Source organism: Myxocyprinus asiaticus, chromosome 12 (genome assembly GCF_019703515.2).
Source record: "Myxocyprinus asiaticus isolate MX2 ecotype Aquarium Trade chromosome 12, UBuf_Myxa_2, whole genome shotgun sequence".
Taxonomy (NCBI): Eukaryota; Metazoa; Chordata; class Actinopteri; order Cypriniformes; family Catostomidae; genus Myxocyprinus; species Myxocyprinus asiaticus.
Genome location: NC_059355.1, coordinates 37,274,431 through 37,294,817, shown reverse-complemented (window position 1 = coordinate 37,294,817; position 20,387 = coordinate 37,274,431). Strand labels below are relative to the sequence as shown.

At 39.6% G+C, this 20,387-nt stretch overlaps 1 protein-coding gene across 1 annotated transcript; it reads right to left on the bottom strand.

The window, feature by feature from the left end:
- Positions 1-1,057: 1,057 nt before the first annotated feature.
- LOC127449300 (fibroblast growth factor receptor substrate 2-like) lies at positions 1,058-20,215 on the bottom strand. Its single transcript, XM_051712642.1, has 8 exons — positions 20,051-20,215; positions 13,998-14,122; positions 10,761-10,849; positions 10,485-10,671; positions 9,117-9,272; positions 8,122-8,243; positions 3,760-4,671; positions 1,058-2,929 (listed from the first exon to the last, which is right to left on the bottom strand). The coding sequence occupies exons 3-8, from the start codon at positions 10,824-10,826 to the stop codon at positions 2,501-2,503; spliced, it is 1,872 nt and encodes a 623-aa protein (XP_051568602.1). The 5' UTR covers positions 10,827-10,849; positions 13,998-14,122; positions 20,051-20,215; the 3' UTR covers positions 1,058-2,500.
- Positions 20,216-20,387: the final 172 nt, after the last annotated feature.

Below are 20,387 nucleotides of genomic sequence, written 5' to 3'. Positions count from 1 at the left end.
AAGCGGTTGACCAATCACAACAGACTGGGCCAGCAGACCAATCAGAGCAGACTGGGCTTTTCGGAAAGGGGAGCTTTAAACAGACAGGAGCTACAACAGAGCGTTTCAGACAGAGGGTGAAAAAAGATGCTGCAGTGATGTACAGTATGAGAAAAATAATGTGTTTTTTGAACATTAAAGCATGTAAACCTATTCTAGTAGACCCCCAAAATAAAATTATGAACATGTAAATGAGCATAATATGGGCTCCTTAAATATAATTTTACTAACTAATTTGGAATGATACAATGGGATTTCATTAGGAATAAACAGACATGTCTGGTACTTTAGTGTACTTGTAGACAAAATATTTTATGTAATTGTAGAGAAAAGCTGCATTTATGTTTTACATGTTGCTGATTGTTAGCCCTAAAATTCAACATTTACCAATGGCACATAGTTTAGTGATATAATTATATTTTTGGCACAACATTCAAATACAGTTATTATTCAACATGAAACTGCAGTTTAAGAAAAAAAATACCAAGGTAGATTCTGTGATCTCCCATACCACCTTTACTATCTGTGATACAACTAATCTAATGACGTTGTCTACATTTCCTAATATTTAGAATACAAAATCATTTTAAATATAATATAAATTGACAGACAGACAGGTAGATAAATAAATAATTTTAAATTAAATAAATATGTTTTGCTTCATGATTCCTGGCATGATATTTTTGAGATATAAAAAAATAATTAACATTCTTACCTCTGTATATGCATATGGTGCTTTACATAGCTTTACAAAACATAGATGTACATAAATACTCTTGGATTTACAGAGAATTGTAATTCTCATGTACATTACCATTTTGGGGATGCGAGAATAGCAGTTAATATTGAAGACTGTTAATATTGAAGATCTTTAGATATCCTGAATTGCTGAGTTCATTATTTTTCTAATTTAAAATATACATTTAGTCCTATTCCTTTACTTTTCAATGCTAATGCCTGCTTTAAATTGGTGTATAAAACACCCCCCCCCCCCCCCGAGTAAAGAATAATACCTTGACCTTGTTCTTGAGACGAGACTAATCTTGAGATTTCAGAGATGTAATAAAATAAAATGACTTGCAATTGTGCTAAGAGCCAAAGTTTGAGCAGATACTGAATAATCATAACAATAATAATTTTTTCAGATCTAGAATTAGTCATATGCTTTGCAGTGCCGAGATCTGGACTTTAGCAGTCAAAACAGACAACTCTAAGTAAAACCACCACAAGCTGTTCTAAATGTACTACGGATCTTCCCTAATGACGTCCTTTAACATTATGAATAATTACTTTTAATCATGTAAACTTTCTTTTACCATGCCTCAGTGGGGAATTATGGAATCACGGGAGGCTCAGTTACAATTTGAGAATGATAAGTGCAAACTGAACTGATTTGATCAATTCCTGAGGATAGGAGATTATATGCTTTACAGGTGGCTTTAAAATACTAAACAATTAGCTGTCTTCATACTTGTTTCAGCCTCCACATAGTTACACATGGGAACTGAAATAGACACCATGATGAAAAGCTTGTCTTCGCTTGTTTCTTTGGGGGGTTTTTTCCAGATAAGTTGAAAACTTTAGCAAATTTTTCTTATAACTATATGTGCTAGTGTTATGTCCTTTCTGAAACTTGACAGCACCCCCATTAGCAGCTTGGACAATCGTGAAAAACTCTGTGTTCCATGGAAAAAGAAAAATCGTATCATTTCCACAGCATGAGTGTGAGTAGATGATTACTGAATTTTAATTTTTGGGTGAACTATACCTTTAAATAATCCCATAACTAATCCCAAAGTGATGTCAAATTTATAAAAAATAAAAAAATCAAATAAAGGATTAAGAAGCTTAACTTTGACTTTTGAGAAGTAGAAACACTGCAGATAAACTTCTTTGGCCCAAAGCCTAGACAGCAAGCAAAAAACACTATCGTTTCCCAACCTTTCCACACAAAATGTGAGAAAAAAATGAATAGAGCAAATGTTCAATGCTTGGCTCAATGGAGTTATTATTTTATCAAGCAGCAGTTGGTATGAGTGTAAAGTGTAGAAAATGGGAAAATAGATGCTCCACCATTATGGTGGAAGAAAAATACCACCAGAACTCTCTTTCCTTAAAGGGATGGTTCACAAAAAAATTTGAATTCTATCATCATTTACTCACACTCATCTTGTTCCAAATCCATATGACTGCTTTTCCTCCGTGAAAAGCAAAAGCAGATGTTAGGCACAATGTTAGTCTCAGCATCTTTTTTCTATACAATGACAGTAAATGCTGACTAACAAGGTGCACTGCCAAACATCTCTTTCTGCGTTCCATTGAAGAAAGAAAGTAATATGGGTTTGGAACAATATGACGGCGAGTAAATAATGACAGAATCCCAACTTTTATTATTTCCCTTTATTTCCCTAATTTCTATTCCTGTCATACCTGTTACTCTCTCTATCCCTCCCTTTCTCTCTCACAGAGGCAAGTCGGTGCTGTTGTGGCGTGTCTTTCGTGAGGTGCCATCGTCCCGAGGGAGAGCTTTCTGCAGGTTGGACATGGCTGCTGTCTTCTTTAGGTCAATCACGGCGTAGAATTCTCCACGCTGGGAGGAGGGAGCTGCGGAGGCAGCAGCCATGCCACGTTTAAGTGGAGGCGGTCTCTGCGGTACTGGAGCCCCGCCCCCATGTCCCAAGCAACCAGAGGGCTCACCCTCCAGGTCCACCTGGATGTAGTTGAGCTGGCGAGATGGAGGAGGCGGCGGGTGATGGCCGTGTTGCTCACAGGTGGTGTTGCCACCTCCTGCTCGCTGACGTCTGAAGTCAAAGTTGAAAACGTGGTTGGCCCGCTCAGTTGAGTGAGGGTGGGGAGGGCAAGCATGACGAAGATGTGTTGGAGGCTGAATCTGTATGGAGTGAATGTCTCAGTGTTAGTAGAGTTACAGGGTTCTTTTTGACCAATACATTTCCATAACTTTTTCAGTCGTTTGTGAAGATCTAGCCAATTGAATATTTCAGAGCAAATAATTATTCACTGTAATAAATGTACATTAAATATAATTTCCCTGACTTTTCTGTTACTTTTTAAGATTTGTTTCATGTCCATGACATTTTAATGCCTGTAAACTACAATTTTAAAGGTGAAGAGTGTAATTTTCAAACAGTTTTCAAAAAGAATTCCCAAAACACACCCCTTCTCTGCTATTGCTCTGACAACCAGAAAGTCCCACCCCAAACTCACACCTTTGGTTGAGCCGATGTTGCCGCATCAGGTTCTTTGGAATTCTCAAAACAAAAAAGCAAAAAAACAGAGCTTTTAAAGCACCTGTGTTTACATTTTACAAGGGAATCAATCTAGGAATGGCTTACTTTTAGTTGTCTCTGCATGCACTAGTTATTTTAACAAAAAAAATGACACTTTTTTTTCACATTTTTAAAAAATAAAGATAACACACTAAAAGAGTAATATCTAGCCAATGAAATATTTTAGGAAAAAAAAAAAAAAAAATGGATATTCATTATAGAATTTTTCCAGACATTTCCATGATTTTTAATGATTTATTATTTTATTTTTTTTTTAGTTTTATTAGTTATTATAAGACATTTCAATGCCTGAAAATCCCATTGTTAGAATTCCCAGAGTTTAGAATTTCCAGGTTTTCCATGACTGTGGGAACCCTGAAATTAGATTTGCAGTATTCCCTATACATGCTTGCTTGTGTTTTTGTTTACGTGCCTTTCCAGTGTTGACGTAGTTCTGCAGAGCATCACGATGAGTCCCACCAGTTCCGCCACTTTCCTGATGATATCCGTTTGGGGTTACGGGTCCTTCTGAATACTCGTACTCGTCATACTCTTCCTCCTCTTCCTCCTCATACTCGTCCTCATCCTCATCTTCATCCTGATCCTCCTCTTCCTCCCGCTGAAGTGCACGGTATTCCCAAACTGGTGGTAATGATGGAAGGTTCTCATAGTTGAGCAACGCAGTGCGACGATGACCACCGACCCCCATTCCCCGGTCACATCCGTATGCCTGTGGAGGCAGTGAGGAAGGGTGCGTGTGCGTGAGCGGGAGGGAGTGCGGATGTGCGTATGTGCGGGAATCACCAGTAGTGCTGCTACTACTGCTGGAGCCCAACGACTGCGTCTGAGACACGGTGCTCGGACTCAGCCTTTGTCTGCGTCCCCCTCTGAGTCCATTGATATTCTCATATGTTAGCTGGCTTTCTGGGCAAGGCTCCATTCTCGGGTGTCGGTGCATTAGATGGTGGCAATGGTGGTAAGAGTGTGTGTTGCACATGTGTACGGACTCCTCTCCCTCTGTCTCAGAGCTACCGTCTGGTGCTCGAAGCGAGTGAGTGACGTGGCGCTCTCTGTCTCTCTCCATTAGGCGGCGCTGTGCTGGCATCGGCCCCAACATGAACTTCACCTCCTGGGCTCCAGGTTGGAGGAAGACCTGAGGGTCTTTGTGAGGGTCGTCCATTGGGCAGCAGTGCAAGCTGGGCTGGCCTTGGACTGGGCCCCCACGTATGGTGGTGGTAGTTGAGGCTTCCGGGTAGGTGGTGGGCCGCACTTCCGGCAGGGAGTGGACACAGTGGCGGCTAGAGAGGTCAGTTTCCATGCCCACTGTATTCACATATGTATGGGTCTGAAAAACACATGAGGAAAGTTAGTTAGCTGCTATCAAAGGGACTCACAGCACACTAATTGCCTGGATTGTATGTTATGAGCATTTTAACACATGGAAAAATGTGCTATAAGGTTGCATATTTTATTTATGGGTGTGAAGCACTGTAGTCCATTTGCAAATTGTCTATTGTGATCACCTAATTAATTTCACAGTATTCATGTTTCCATCCAATTTGCAAATTTAATTTATGCCAAAAATCTAAAAGATTAATTTGCGAATAAAGCAGCATTTCCATCCTATGTGTTTTCGAGAACAAAATCGTCACTTCTGGTGATATTGGTGCGAAATAAAAATGAAAATGGAAGTCACTGGTGCTCTTTTTTTAAATGCAGTAAATTACATGTGGTTTAGAGCGCAGACAAAACACACTGACGAACTTCAAGTTTGCAAGTGTTCAGCAGCTGATGCTTTATGTCTGGAAGTGAAAGTGTGTCACTTCTGGGAGGTAATAGTAGCCAGTCATTTTGTTTAAAGGCTTTAGCTCCAGCATGTCAGATGGCATAATTCCAGCATTATTGGCTCCGGCTTTATACACATGGCTGGCTTGTTGAGGCAAAGTCACATGACTTTTTCAATGCGCATTTTCTGTTTATGTGTTTTAGTGGCGTGTGGTGGGCCTTTGAAATGAGGATGCAGAGTGCCGTCTCAGCTTTCGTAAATATATATATAAATTCCTATATCAGTTCCACTTGATATTTAAATAGCTTTCAGGTTAAACCCATACAAATCTGAAATCTGATTTATCACAACATATGGTATGAAAAAGTAGGTCTGCATAAAAATATACAGTATAATATAAAAAGGCATATTTTGCTTTTAAATGCAACAACATAATAACCAAATACTAAACATGGCTGTTATTCTATATGTAACATATACAGTATTTTCCTTAAATCAGTTTATTATCATCAAATTTGTATAGGCTATGTACACATATGCCCCCCCCAAAAAAAGAATATTATATATGTTAACTGCCATATATCAGATTTCTGTACGAGAAGGCATATGAAATATCTTTTAACTTACACTATAAATAAGCATGACATACTTACGTTTGTAAGTTGATATTAACACTATTTATTAAATCAAGTCAAATCAAAGACTCATCAAGTGTATGCATTGTTTTATAATTATTAATTATTCATTGCCTTAAAAACAATACCAACAAGAATACAGCAACAAGCATATTTCATGTAAATTTCATTTGTTCACCTATTATTTTTTATAGTCATCTTATTTTGGATCATCCTCCATCTATTCCTTGGTAAACAGGGTTCGTGATGGCACGGCTCTGTACCTTTAAGAGCGAGTGCTCACTAAAAATACAGTACCATTTCAAATATCAAGTAATTTAAATTAATTTTGAATTGGATGTGACCAAAAATGCGGTTGCCTGTGTCAGTTAGTAGTTTTCTGTGCAAATAGTTTCTGCACTTCCATCAGTTCGTCCCATTTATTGCGATCTGCAGAGACATGCTGTGATGACAAGGGCATAAGATGTAGGCACTATGCATTAATTGTTTGACAGCGTATTGAATGAATCAGCGCTAATTGGAGCCAGTGTCTCCTCACACGTGACTTTTTATCTATATTCGGTAGTTACACCCCCCCCCCCCCCCACACACACACACAATCACACCACACTATAGGTGCTGAGATCGCAATGAGCTGAAGGGAGGCGTGAGAGATGCTGTCTCCCTCTGAAACATTGTCCACTGGGTGTCGCTGTTTGACAGAATGACGTTGGAAAGATGACTGCTATACACAGTGTTTGAGCTCACATTTCGTAATATTTTATTATTAATATGTTTTATTTATGCACAGCCATTTATTTTGGTCACACAAATTTTTGTCTCCCTTGCCTACTCTTTGAAATCGTTTCCATCTTAGTTTATGCGCAAGTCTTCTTACCGAATAAAAAATGTATCCATGTTTTAAGTTCTTTATTTGGAAACTTTATTCACATCTTGGTGTTTCCATCCAGCATTTTTTATGCAAAATCATTAAATTTGCATAAAAACACTTGGATAGAAACCCAATTATTAACTAAGTACAGGTAATGACATGTCTGTTATTCTTTTAACATACAGTGGCCCCAAAAAGTATTTGGACATTAAAGAAAAAGTTCACTCAAAAATAAAAACTCTCTCATAATTTACTCACCCTCATGCCATCCCAGATGTGTATGACTTTCTTTCTACTGCTGAACACAAGTGAAGATTTTTAGAACAATATCTCAGCTCTTTAGGTCCTTACAAAGCAAGTTAATGGTGGCCAGAACTTTAATGCTACAAAAAGCACATAAAGGCAGCTTAAAGTAATCCATAAAGCTCCAGTGGTTAAATCCATGTCTTCAGAAGCAATTGGGTAGGTGTGGGTGTGAAAGAGATAAATATGTAATTCCTTTTTTACTATAAATCTACTTTCAAACAGCTCTCCTGCATGTTCGTAAGAGTTCTTCTTCTGCTTTTTGCAGATTTGCATTCTTCGTGCATATTGCCACCTACTGGGCTGTAGTGCAAATATGATTTTTTTATTCTTTTGCTTTGCTTTATCCCTCCCTTTATTTTATTTCTCCTCCATGCCCAGTAGGTAGTAAAAACAGATGAAGAAGAACTCGGTCTTCTCGTGAACACACATAGGAAGGCTGGTGAAAGTTATAGTAAAAAAAAAGACTTAAATATCTGTTTCTCACCCACACTTATCTTATTGCTTCTGAAGATATGGATTAAACCACTGGAGTTGTATGGATTACGTTCCATTCTGCCTTTATGTGCTTTTTGGGCCTTCAAAGTTCTGGCCAGCAAACACTTGCGTTGAATGGACCAGAGCGGAGGTATTTTTATTTTTTTTTATCTTTGTTTGTGTTCTGCAGAAGAAAAAACATCATACACATTTGGGATGGCATGAAGGTGAGCAAATAATGAGATAATTTTCATTTCTGGGTGAACTTTCCCTTTAAGCTGCACTAAAAAAAATGTATATATGTCAATGCATTAGATAACAAAATATTAAAACAAGTGTCATTTATTTTAAAGCAAGATAGCACAAACACATTTCAAGCAAAAAAAACAACAGATATATTGTGCAAAATTCAAAAGACAAAGTATTTGGACACTTTCCGGTTGTCAAACGTTATTGGAACATTTCCATAGTTAATGTCATGAACTACACCTGTGTTTACTGTGAAACCTGTGTGAAGTTGAGGGTAACTGACTTCATACATCCACTAAAGTTGACCATGGGACTAGTTAATGAAAAGTTGCCAAAATGGTTCAGAAACGTGAAGTTAGTTCTGAAAAAATATCTAACATAATTTGTTTGCAGATGCCACATTCATCCAAGTGTGGTTTAAGTGTCCAAATAATTTTTAGGGACACTGAATGTTTGTGCATTTTTGTGTCTCACTTGGTCATCCAGTCCCATGAGGCTGTGTCTGTGGTCATTAGTGAGAGAAGGCTGTGATGAGTCTGCACTGATTGGGTATCCTGGGTATCCATTAGGAAAACCCTGCATCGGGTATCCAGGGGCTACACAAACAGACCAAAACACAGAAGACATATGAAGGTGTACTTTCTGAGTTCTCCTAATATGTGGCCAAGATACAGTGTGTCATCGATACTGTGCGTGCAAAATGAGTCATCAATATTTTGGGTCAGTTTTGCCAGAAGAGAAAGATAACTGCATCTGCTAATGGTTTCTTTTGTAAACTTTTAAATTGTGATCAGGTACAGCACCTAATTCTACACTTTCTCTTATATGTTGCTATATATTTTAGCCTAAAATCGTAATGTTCAAAAAGCATGTTATTTGGCAACTATAAATGTTTTACAGCACACTCAAAAATTAAAACAATGTTGTCAAAAATGTAATGAATGGAGCGTGAAGATATGTAAATGCAGGTGGCTAAATGAGCAAAAGTGTGTGTGTGGTTGTGTGTGTATGTATACTGTATGTGTGTAAGAGAGAGAGAGAGATTTTTTGCACTGCTATATAAGCAATATGATTGACCTGACATTAAATTGATCTTGCATATCCATATTTCTCATTGATATCTCAAAAATTTTTGCCCTAATGACACTGAAAACACACGACAATCTCAACTGCTTACTACAGTTTTATGTGTACATTTATACACGCAGATATGAACCCTTTGTGTTCATGTGTGCAGTACTTATGTACATGTGATTTTTTCAGTTTTTTATTTTTAATACATTTGCAAAGATTTCAAACAAACTTCTTTCACGTTGTCATTATGGGGTATTGTTTGTAGAATTTTGAGGAAAATAATGAATTTAATCCATTTTGGAATAAGGCTGTAACATAACAAAATGTGGAAAAAGTGAAGCGCTGTGAATACTTTCCGGATGCACTGTATTTGTGTGTATATTCCTGTGACTCACTATTGGGTGTCTGTGGAGTTCGAGGCATGTCCATCTCTGGTGCGTGCCCGGTCATGATCATAGGCTCCTCCACCACATTGATGCTGTTACACTGCATCAACTCCTGTAGCAGATTAAAGATCTCTTCTGCACGAGAGCATTTGAATGCAAAGATCCCTGTCAAAGCACATACAAGAATAACTCAGAGTAAGACTATCAAAATTATAAATGCTTAAGTGGAGGTTCACTTTTGTGTGATGGAGGGCAAAGGAGAGGGACGGGATTCGACAGAAGGCATATATGAAGTGGCATATGCCACGAAAGGTGCTTTTACACAGACTTTTTAATCCCCAGAGGAGACATAAATGTAATTAAAGGAATAGTTCACCCAAAAATGAAAATTCTGTCATAATTCCCTCATATCGTTCCAAACCCGTATGACTTTCTTTCTTATGCAGAACACAAAAGAAGGATTTTTAATGAATATTCTGGTCCGGTCCCTTGTGTTGTTTACCATTAAAAAAAACAATGAGCTTTTCTGCGGCCTGGGTAGCTCAGTGGAAAAGACGCTGGCTACCACCCCTGGAGTTCGCTAGTTTGAATCCCAGGGTGTGCTGAGTGACTCCAGCCAGGTCTCTTAAGCAACCAAATTGGCCCGGTTGCTAGGGAGGATAGAGTCACATGGGGTAACATCCTTGTGGTCGCTATAATGTGGTTCGATCTCAGTGGGGCGCGTGGTGAGTTGAGCGTGGTTGCCGTGGTGGATGGCGTGAAGCCTCCACATGCACTATGTCTCCATGGCAATGCGCTCAACAAGCCACGTGATAAGATGCATGGGTTGACAGTCTCAGATGCGGAGGCAACTGGGATTTGTCCTGCGCCACCCAGACTGAGGCAAATCACTATGCGACCACGAGGACTTAAAAAGCACATTGGGAATTGGGCATTACAAATTGGGAGAAAAAAAACAATGAGCTTTTCTCATAGCGCTCGTGAACTTGCCACATACATACAGATTTTCACTGGAAAATTATTTAAATTGTGTCCCAGCTAAACCTCTCTTATGTCTTCAGAAGATTTGGAATATGACACACGAGCCACATAGACGACTTTTATAATACTTTTGGGTCCTTTTTTAAGCTATAAAGTCACTATCAGCTGCCTTTGTCTTGAAAAGATGGACCGTAATATTCATTAAAAAAAATTTGGGTGAAATATCCCTTTAAACAGGAATTAATATAAATGTATTAATAAAAATACAGCACTATTCTACCCAGAACAATATCAACAGTTCTCTGCTTCTGAGTAAATGTGAATGGTTCATAGGAACTGATTTCAATGTTTATCACAGACCATTTCTTGATAAAGAAGAAAGAATAATCATCTCACCTTGTCCAGTCTGGCAACGGCGGCCACTCTCGAAAGAGAAGAGGTTGGAATCATAACCGTAGCGGCGCAGGCAGAGGTACGGCCACCGGATGGCATCACGTTTGCGTGTGTGCAGAATGAGCTCTGTCTGTGTGAGCTCCATTGTTCCTGAGCCCAACTCATTTCCCTCATCGTCCACATTAGTCACCTGTCAACATGACCAGATATGAACGGATATAAATACTAAGTGTTGTTTTCTCTGAAAGTGTGAATACAGAGCTGTCTTGTGAAATGCACCTTGAATTTGTTGAGATGGTTGTCTTGGATAGTGTCTCTGTATAGACAGCTCCAGCAGCTCCCCATAGCTTCAGCAGGCCAGCTGAAACCTTAAACGGACAAACAGGTACAGATTTTAAAGCACAACATCAAGACAGCTGCAAGTGAATGGAAGTGGTAAATATATCAGATAGGAAGTTAGGAACATTGATATACAATAAGTCAAGAATCAGCCAGAATAGTAGAGGGCAGGAATGTATTTTGGAAAAATTGTTCACATACACACACGATACAGTAGGGCTGCTCGATTATGGCAAAAATCATAATCACGATTATTTTTGGTCAATATTGAGATCACGATTATTTAACATAATTACTCGTTGACTTTGGAAACATTGTGCTTTTACTGAACTTTTTTTTTTTTTTTAATTGTGTCTATTTAACAGTGGATTTCCTTGAACATGAAATGTAAACTGCACTGGGTAGGGGAGGAGGCTACTGTAATATGATAATTATTTTATGTTACGTATGGTAAACAAATAAAGGAAAGCCTCCATCGCCATCATTTACAGCAGGGATGCTCATAGTTCCATGGAATGAGCTACTTTTTAGGGGTCCAAGCACCAAAGGTGCAGGAACCCTATTGTATTTGTTCCTATTTTCTTATTATTTTCCTTCTTCTTCTTCTTATTATTATTATTAATTTTTTTTTTTCTGCCCTAAAAGTGTCTGGGCGTCAGAGACCATAAGTCGTAAAGTTTCCAAACTTGGCAGGATGGTTCCAAATCCCCCCCACTACTCATGCGTATAGACACACATCCATCAGACACTAGGTGGCGTTAATGCCATCGACCAATACGTTTTCAGCAGCATTTATATAGGGTTAAATAAGGCCGAACTGAACTAAACTTGGTATGCCTATTTGTCTCTTGGCCCAAGAGGTCTGTGCAAAATTTGACAAAAATTGGCCACCGGGAGGCGCTATGGCGTTTTACATGCTTGTAAATTGCTGTATATGCTGCTGTGTTTAAAAAAGAAACACTATTCAGACCATGTTGTAAACCTCCTCATTCTAAACAACTTTGCCTTAAGCACCATTGGTTTGAAACAAAACGTTCAATAAATACTTGAGATAATTTTAAAGTATTACTTTTCAAACTAGTTGTAGGCCGTTTGCCCAAATGGAACCAAACCAGTGCAGAAACATTCTCAACATGAACAGTCCCAAAATGAAAAGTTATCAAAGGAATTGTAAAATTAGAATTTATCGTCAAATATTATGCCAAAATGTTCAAAATTCTCTTTCACTTGCCCCTTCAAAAATCCACTTGTCCCGGACAAGCGTTAATGTTGAGCCCTGATTAAATTTTGTATTCAACATTCTCAGATAACAATTTTTTCTTCTGCAGTATAGCTCCTAAAGTAAATGTACATTGTTTTAAAGGAGTTTTAGTTATTATTTTGAAAAACAAGCCAAAAAAGACTAATCAAATACGTATTTTGTTCTAGTAGAGGTTGGAATCATAACCGTAGCAAACGCGTGCGAGTGACGAGCGTCCCCGCGCCTGTAATATATTTGGGACATTTTCCCTAGCGGCCAAAAGTGGTCGCTAGGAGGTTTAAGACTTTTTTTTTGAAGTTTGGTTTTTGTTGTGCCTCTGTTCTCTGTTCCCTTTGATTCATACCAGCTGTCTTGTTACCCTTGTTAGTTCTTGTGTATATAATCCTCTCATGTTTTCCCTGGCTTGGTCTGATTATCCAGTCTGTAATGTAGCTTTGTGTTCAAGTTTTGCACTTTCTCTAGTGTTTCTATAGAGTTTTTTCATTAAAAGCTGCAATTGGATCCAGCCTTCTCCAGTCTGCTATCATTACAGAAGAAACGACCCAAGAAATGGATCCAGCAGTGGAACTGTTATCTCTGAAGTTTTGTGCTTTCGCTAGTGTTTTGCATTTCTCTGAGTTTTTACATTAAAACCTGCAATTGGATCCAGCTTTCTCCAGTCTGCCATCATTACAGCGCCAAAGTGTGCATCAGCTGGGAGAAGATTCAATCTCTTCCCCGGTCACTTTACGCAACTCATAGATGCGGCACTGACCGCACAGAGAAATGCCAGTTTTGGAGTTTATTTTCATAACCCTCTTCCTTATTATTTGAACTTTAATAAAGGATGATTTAAAGATATAAGGCTGGGGTGTTTCATTGCGAAACGGAATGCGGCACAATAATCATTTTATCTCGATTATCTTGATTTTATAATCATTGGAAGCCAAAATCGTAATTGAAAATAAAATTCGATTAATCGCCCAGCCCTAACATACAGTACATTTTCTTTTTTTTTTGACTAATGACTACATAGTGAGTAGTTATTATAACTATAAATATATTTATGGCTATAATAGAAGGAACAAGCTACCCTGGATTCAAGTCGATTTGAGTTGAGGGGGAAATTGATATTCCAGAGTATTGTAATATTGTACTTTTTTTTTTTTTTTTTTTTTACCAAATTCAAAACAGGTAGTTCCTAATAGTGAACACTGCTGATTAAGCTTAGTATAAGGATTAAAGAAACAGTTTACCCAAAAATGAAAATGTTCTCATCATTACTCACCCTCATGCAATCCCAGATGTGTATGACTTTCTTTCTTCTGCTAAACACAAACAAAGATTTTTGGAAAAATATCTCGCCTCTGTTGGTCCATTCAATGCAAGTGAATGGTGGCCAGAACTTTGAAGCTCTAAAAAGAACATAAAGGCACCATAAAAGTAATCCATATGACTCCTTTTGTTTTTGGTGATTCGCATTCTTTGTGCATATCACCACCTACTTGGCAGGGAGGAGAATTTATAGCAAAAAATTACTTAAATATTGATCTGTTTCTCACCCACACCTATTATATCACTTCTGAAGATATGAATTTAACCACTGGAGTTGTATGGATTACATTTATGCTGCCTTTATGTGCTTTTTGGGACTTCAAAGTTTTGGTCACCATTCACTTGCATTAAATGGACCAACAGAGCTGAGATATTTTTCAAAAATCTTTGTGTTTTACAGAAGAAAGTCATACACATACACTCTGGGATGGCATGAGGGTGAGTAAATGATGAAAGAATTTTCATTTTTGGGTGAACTATTCCTTTAAGGATTTGTATTGAACAAGACATGTTTCATGTATGTAGAATGAATACACATATACATCTATAAGGATGTATAACTGAAAACACTTATCCATACTTATACATTTATACATACTCACGTGGTCCAGGCCATCAGTGGGAGTGATGCTTGCGTCAATCCCAGAGTCCTCTGCTGGGTGTCATAGTAGAAGTAAAGTGTGCTGGTAAGAGCATCCAGTCCCAGTGCACAAATGTTTCATTTCTCCTATCAAGCAGAGAATAAAATGACTTGACAAAATCCTCTGACTATACTGTCCTCTTTTTCAAAAACTCCCATAACTATGGTGCTGTTATTAAGGCACAGGGAATGAAGTTACTCAGTCTCCTCAGACTCCCACTGGATAAATAAAACATAATTACTTTACACTAGGAAACTTTTTCTGAATTGAAAAGTTTAGCCTCCTAATTTTGCTTAAACCTATACAATGACCAGGGAGGATCCTTCAAGTGACAACTGTAGTAAAAGACTGTCAAATAACTGATTATCACAGCTTGTATATCAGATGGTTTCAAATACCAATTGGATGTCAAGAATGTTATGCTGGGATGCAGAAACAATTAGCTATTTTTGACTGCAGGATCCCTATGGGAAGTTTGATATTGGCATGTCCAGAATTTACAGTATAATATAAAGTTACTGAGCCTCAGAAACAATTATTACAACAATAATCAGTGTAAATCAATAACTATCAAGAGGAGACTTAACGTAAATATGCATTACTAATTGCACATGACTACTTTCTACTTAAAGTTGGATAATGTGTACACACCTCTAAGTAAAAAGCACCATATGTATGCATTGATGTTGTTTTTCTACATTGTACAGCACGTAATGTACTGTAAGAAGACATCTCCATATTAAAACCATATTAATACCCAGGGACAAAAATTTCAACAGGTCTCATCTCTTTCTCTGAGTATGGAATGACAAAGAGGAATTACTCATATCTCTGTCCTCATTCACTAAGACTAGTAAAAGTGAACATAACTAAACCTATGTTTGGTGTTCTGAAAAGAAACATCTAAATGTTACTCTTGCATTTATGTCAGAGCATTGTAGCAGTATACTGTAAGTGTCACAAAGAACCACAGACAAAACTCATGCTGTATGATGTTGTGCTCTGGAAATAGAACAAAATTGTAAGCTTTAATGTTTTTTTAAAGGAATGTTCCGGGTTCAGTACAAGTTAAGCTCAATCGACAGCATTTGTTGCATAATATTAACACAACAAATTCTTTTTGACTCATCCCTCCTTTTCTTTATAAAAATCAAAAATCTTGGTTCCAGTGAGGCACTTACAATGGTAGTGAATGGGGCCAATTTCTGAACGTTAAAATACTCAAGCTTCAAAAGTATAGCCACAAGACTTAAAGGATATGTGTGTAAACATGATTTTAGTGTGATAAAATCGCTTACCAACCTTTTCTGTGGAAAGTTATAACCAATTTTACAACTTCATTACCATGACAATGTAATGTCAACAAAGCCTAAAATCCTAAAAAGACTGTAAAATGTACAGCTCAAATAATACACAAGTTTTTAACAGAAGAATTAAAGTGCTTTTATAAAATCATAAGCTTCACATTTCTGTTTAAATCCTCCAAAAATTGGCCACATTCACTTTCATTGTCTCCATTCACTTCTATTGTAAGTGCCTCACTTTAACCTCGATTTTTGCTTTTTTTTTTAAAGAAAAAGAGGGACGAGTCAAAATTAATTTTTGTGGTAATCAACATTATGCCACAAATGCTGTCGATTGAGCTGAACTTGTAATGAACCCGGAACATTCCTTTAATTGAGCATGTCCATTCAATGAACGTAATGAGAGCAAAGAACATTTTCCACAAGTAACAAGTAGCTATGGTGCAAGCTTAAAACACTAGATATTTAAACTAGTATTTCAGGAAATCATTGCCAATTTAGTTTTGCACTGATCCACTGTTTGAGAATGGATCTGTAATGCGGCAGGCGAGTATTAAAGATCTAAATGCAGCTTTTAATCGAACAATAAGGTAAAAAAAAGTAATTCAGAATATAAAGAAACAAACACTGGGAACAAGGCACAGAACATAACGGAACACATGCAAAGACTGACGAAGAAACCAGGGGAAACAAGGGCTTAAATACACAAGGGAAAACAAGGGAACGAGGAACACCTGTGGAAACAATCAGGGTAAACCAATCATAAAATGAAACTACAAAGGACTACAAAACTAACGAGCTTGCGGAGCAGGAGACTTGGGCGTAGCCGGCAGAGCCGGATACTTGGGCGGAACTGGCGGAGTGGAACGCCCTGACAGAACCGCAGGGAAGGTGACCCATGACGGAGCTTTTGGCGGAGCAGTCCAGGGTGGAGCCAGGGAGACGGAAAATTAAGGCGAAGTCAGGGAGGCTGGAGACCAAGGTGGAGTCGGAGGGATGGAGAACCAGGCCGATGCTGCAGGCTTGGAGGACCAATGTGGAGCCGGAGGCACGAGGGACCCCGGTGAAGCCGAAGGGATGACGGACCACAGTGGAGCCGATGGATCAACGGGTCTAGACGGAGTCATGGGCTCGGAGGGCCGAGGTAGAGACGGAGGGTCGGAACCCTTGTGCTGAAACCACAACTCCAAAGGTGGTTCTGGCTGGACAGGAGACCGTGGTCGTGCCGGAGAGCCGGCCGCAGGGCGGGGACTGGGTCAGGAGGCCTGGGCGGCGGCCACAGGGCAGGGATTGGGTCAGGAGGACTGGGTGGCGGCCACAGGGCAGGGATTGGTTCAGGAGGCCTGGGCGGCGGCCACAGGGCAGGGATTGGGTCAGGAGGCCTGGGCGGCGGCCACAGGGCAGGGATTGGGTCAGGAGGCCTGGGCGGCGGCCACAGGGCAGGGATTGGGTCAGGAGGACTGGGCGGCGGCCACAGGGCAGGGATTGGGTCAGGAGGCCTGGGCGGCGGCCACAGGGCAGGGACGGGGTCAGGAGGCCTGGGCGACGCTGGAGGAGGAGTGGGCGGAGCCGCTGGAGAAGTCGTCTCTGGGAGAGAGGGCGGAGTCACAGAAGACTCTGAGGGCGGAGTCGGCGTAGTCAGGAGCGCTGGCAGCGACTGGGAAACGACCTCCGTGGTTGTGAGCATGGGCAGTGACAGGGGAACGGCCTCCGTGGTCGTGAGCACGGGCAGTGACAGGGGAGTAGGAGCCCTTCTCTTCCGCTTCCGGACGATCATGAACACAGCTGTGAGAGACTCGGAGGCAGAGCCGTGGGAGGCTCGATGAAGGAAGGCGGAGCCATGGGAGGCTCAAAGCCATGGTGGCCCCCCAAAAAAATTCCACTTGGGCAGAAGGGGGCATGAACACTGACTCTGGGATGGACGAGGCTAGCAACGCTGGCTCTGGGACGGACGAGGCTTGCAACGCTGGCTCTGGGACGGACGAGGCTTCAAGAACAGGCTCATTGGCCGTGGCAGGTGTGGCCATTGGCCGCAGCAGGCATGGGCATTGGCTCGTTGGCTGTGGCAGGCGTGGGCTCATTGGCCATGGCAGGTGTGGGCTCGTTGGCTGTGGCAGGCGTGGGCGTTGATAACCCGTGAGGAATGGCCTTCATGGCCGAACGCACCGACATCAGTGTAGGATCATCCACCTTGGATGATCCTACACCAAAAACAACGAGGTAAGCTCCGTGGCCGTTGGAGCAGGCGGCGGCAGAGAAACGGCCTTCATGTCTGAGAGAACTGGCAGGGTAGGAGCACTGGGTTCATCCTTACATGAAGGAAAAAAACTCTCCAGAGTGATGTTGATATATTCCCTCCATGTGAGTTCATCCATCTCTGGTAAGTCTATATTGCGGTGGTAATTCAAACCGATCCAAAAAATTAATTTTAAGTGTGAATCGGCTCGCAATACCCCAAAAGCAAGCACAGTAAGGAAGGTCGGCCCGAGACAGTTCAAAAAATTCAGCTGCTAGATCCATTTTGGGTCAGTCTTTCTGTGACGTGGCAGGCGAGGATTAAAGATCTAAATGCAGCTTTTAATCAAACAGTAAGGTAAACAAAGTAATTCAGAATATATAGAAACAAACACTGGGAACAAGGCACAGAACATAATGGAACACATGCAAAGACTGACAAAGAATCCAGGGGAAACAAGGGCTTAAATACACAAGGGAAAACAAGGGAAAACAAGGGAATGAGGAACACCTGGGGAAACAATCAGGGTAAACCAATCATAAAATGAAACTACAAAGGAGTACAAAACTAACACAGGAAACAGGAACGGGGAACTAAGCAACAAGAATTTCAACATAAAAGTCTAGACACAACCAGGGAATACGTGACAGGATGCTGGACTGTTTTAGAAATTCTTACATGCAAAGACAATGCATATGTTAAACATATAAGACAACATACTGCAGATTAAAATCTTCAAAATGTATGGAACCTGGAGTCTTAAGAAAGTAAGCCTATGGAAATGAAAACAGTGTCTGCTAAATTGCTCTGAATGTGATATAATGTCTTAAATTAAGATGACAAGCGAAAACATACAAGCGAAACACACAGCGAAACATACAACAAAAGCGATGCATTCTTATATATATAGTTGAGAGTAAAGAATAGGTTACATGAAACATAAATATTAAATATTAATGTAAATATGTGTGGCTTTGTGAAGATTATGCTACTTCAAAATCAAATTGTATATTGTAAAAGGTTTATGCATTTGAAATGTATGAATACAGGGTAATAACAAAGGAAATGTTAATTTATAAGATCATTTCTATTATTCCTATCAGTTTGCCTAATTATTTATATTATTAACTAATATTTCATCATCATATTAAATTATTAAATAAAAACCAATTCTATAATTACATCTGATGTTATTAATCTCAAAATTAACAATACTAACATGCCTCAAAATATTAATCAAGCCACTTACACTGAAAAATATGCCAACATAAGAGTTTCAAAACACAGCAGCATAATTACGCTCAGTAAACTGAAGCATGCATGATTAAATATGAAAATGGTTAATAGTAGATGGCAGAAATGTAAATGTGTGCCAGGTGACTTCAATCACAGTCCTTTCAATTTATTCACTTTTACACATTTACACATGGAAACACAAAGCCATACAAAGTTTCTTTCCAGCTAACCCAAGCTAACAAACAGTATAAAAGTGCCATGAAAACTTTAAAAAGGGGAATTATGCAGTGGAATATAGGTATGCTGGGAGAAACGCACTGAACATCTTATGCTTTTTTTATATATATATATATATAACTGAATGAGCACCTTTTAACATCAGGCCACACAGTCTCTCTTGCTGTGGCTCGCCGCCCCATACAGCTGTTTGCAGTCAAAACTGTAATCCACCTAATATTCTCTTAAATCTAGTGTCATGCAGAACCACATGCATTAGAAACCTTTAAAATTTGATTTTTGGCCAATAGCTTATGCAATAAACAAGAGTCTATATCCAAATGTTGTATCAGACAACCAAATTGATGTGTGATAAATATGTCAGGTAGATCTCATACAAAAAACTCATATATGGTCATATATATGTATGTGTGTGTGTGTGTGTGTGTGTGTGTGTGTGTGTGTGTGTGTGTGTGTGTGAAAATGGCTATGTTTGAAGTAATTTCGAAATATATGTTGCATTTATGTAGAAGTATGGGACTTTTTTATCGCAGTAAAAAACATACATGAACATACATATTGTGTCTTACATATTGGCATTTATCAGACTTCTGTATGGGGATGCAAAGCATCTTTGTTCGACTTGAAAATATTGTAGCACACATAAACGCCACGATGCATTACATAAACGGGACAAATGCTGAATGAATCTGTAAGAATACCTTTTCTAACGGCACGACAGAAAATTAAAATATAGAACTCAATCCAGTGAATGCAACACTGTCATCAAGCTGCACCAATTCACTTGCGGAGATAGCTCGCTGTATGTTGCATACAGCCTTTGTATCAACGTAAGTGCAACAGTAACGATTTGCAGCTGGACGCTAGTTATTGTGTATGAAACACAGTACATTCACACAAACTAACGGGATGAATGAGAATAGGATGCGATCGCGCTGTACCAGCTGCATCAAAACATGTTTAGGCTACTGCAGAACAATTCAGCTGCGGTTGCTACTCACATGTTTGGCAATGATTGCGATACGAGACGAGACAGATGAAGGATGCAAACAGCAGTCCACGGCGGATGCTACACCGTAAGATTTGGCGGTCGGCGTGGTGGTCGTTTTTTATGCTTATAATAGTGGCGAAACTAAGAAAAAAATAAATTGCGTGCAATTATAACAATAACGGCAATTGTTCCATATCCCCCCACCCCCCACCCCGGAACGCCCCCTTGCTGCGGCACGGGCCTCTCTGTGACATTTCCCGACCACCAGGGTGAGAGTTCAGGCAGACAACGAGGGCTGCTGGAGCGACAAGAAGGTAGAATATGCTGGAGGACCAAAAGATGAGGTG

Coding starts and splice junctions, on each gene's coding strand:
- LOC127449300 (XM_051712642.1), bottom strand. CDS start 10,826: ATGGGGAGCTGCTGGAGCTGTCTATACAGAGACACTATCCAAGACAAC. Junction 10,672..10,760: donor ACCATCTCAACAAATTCAAG/GTGCATTTCACA, acceptor TCATGTTGACAG/GTGACTAATGTGGACGATGA. Junction 8,244..9,116: donor AACTCCACAGACACCCAATA/GTGAGTCACAGG, acceptor CTGTTTGTGTAG/CCCCTGGATACCCGATGCAG.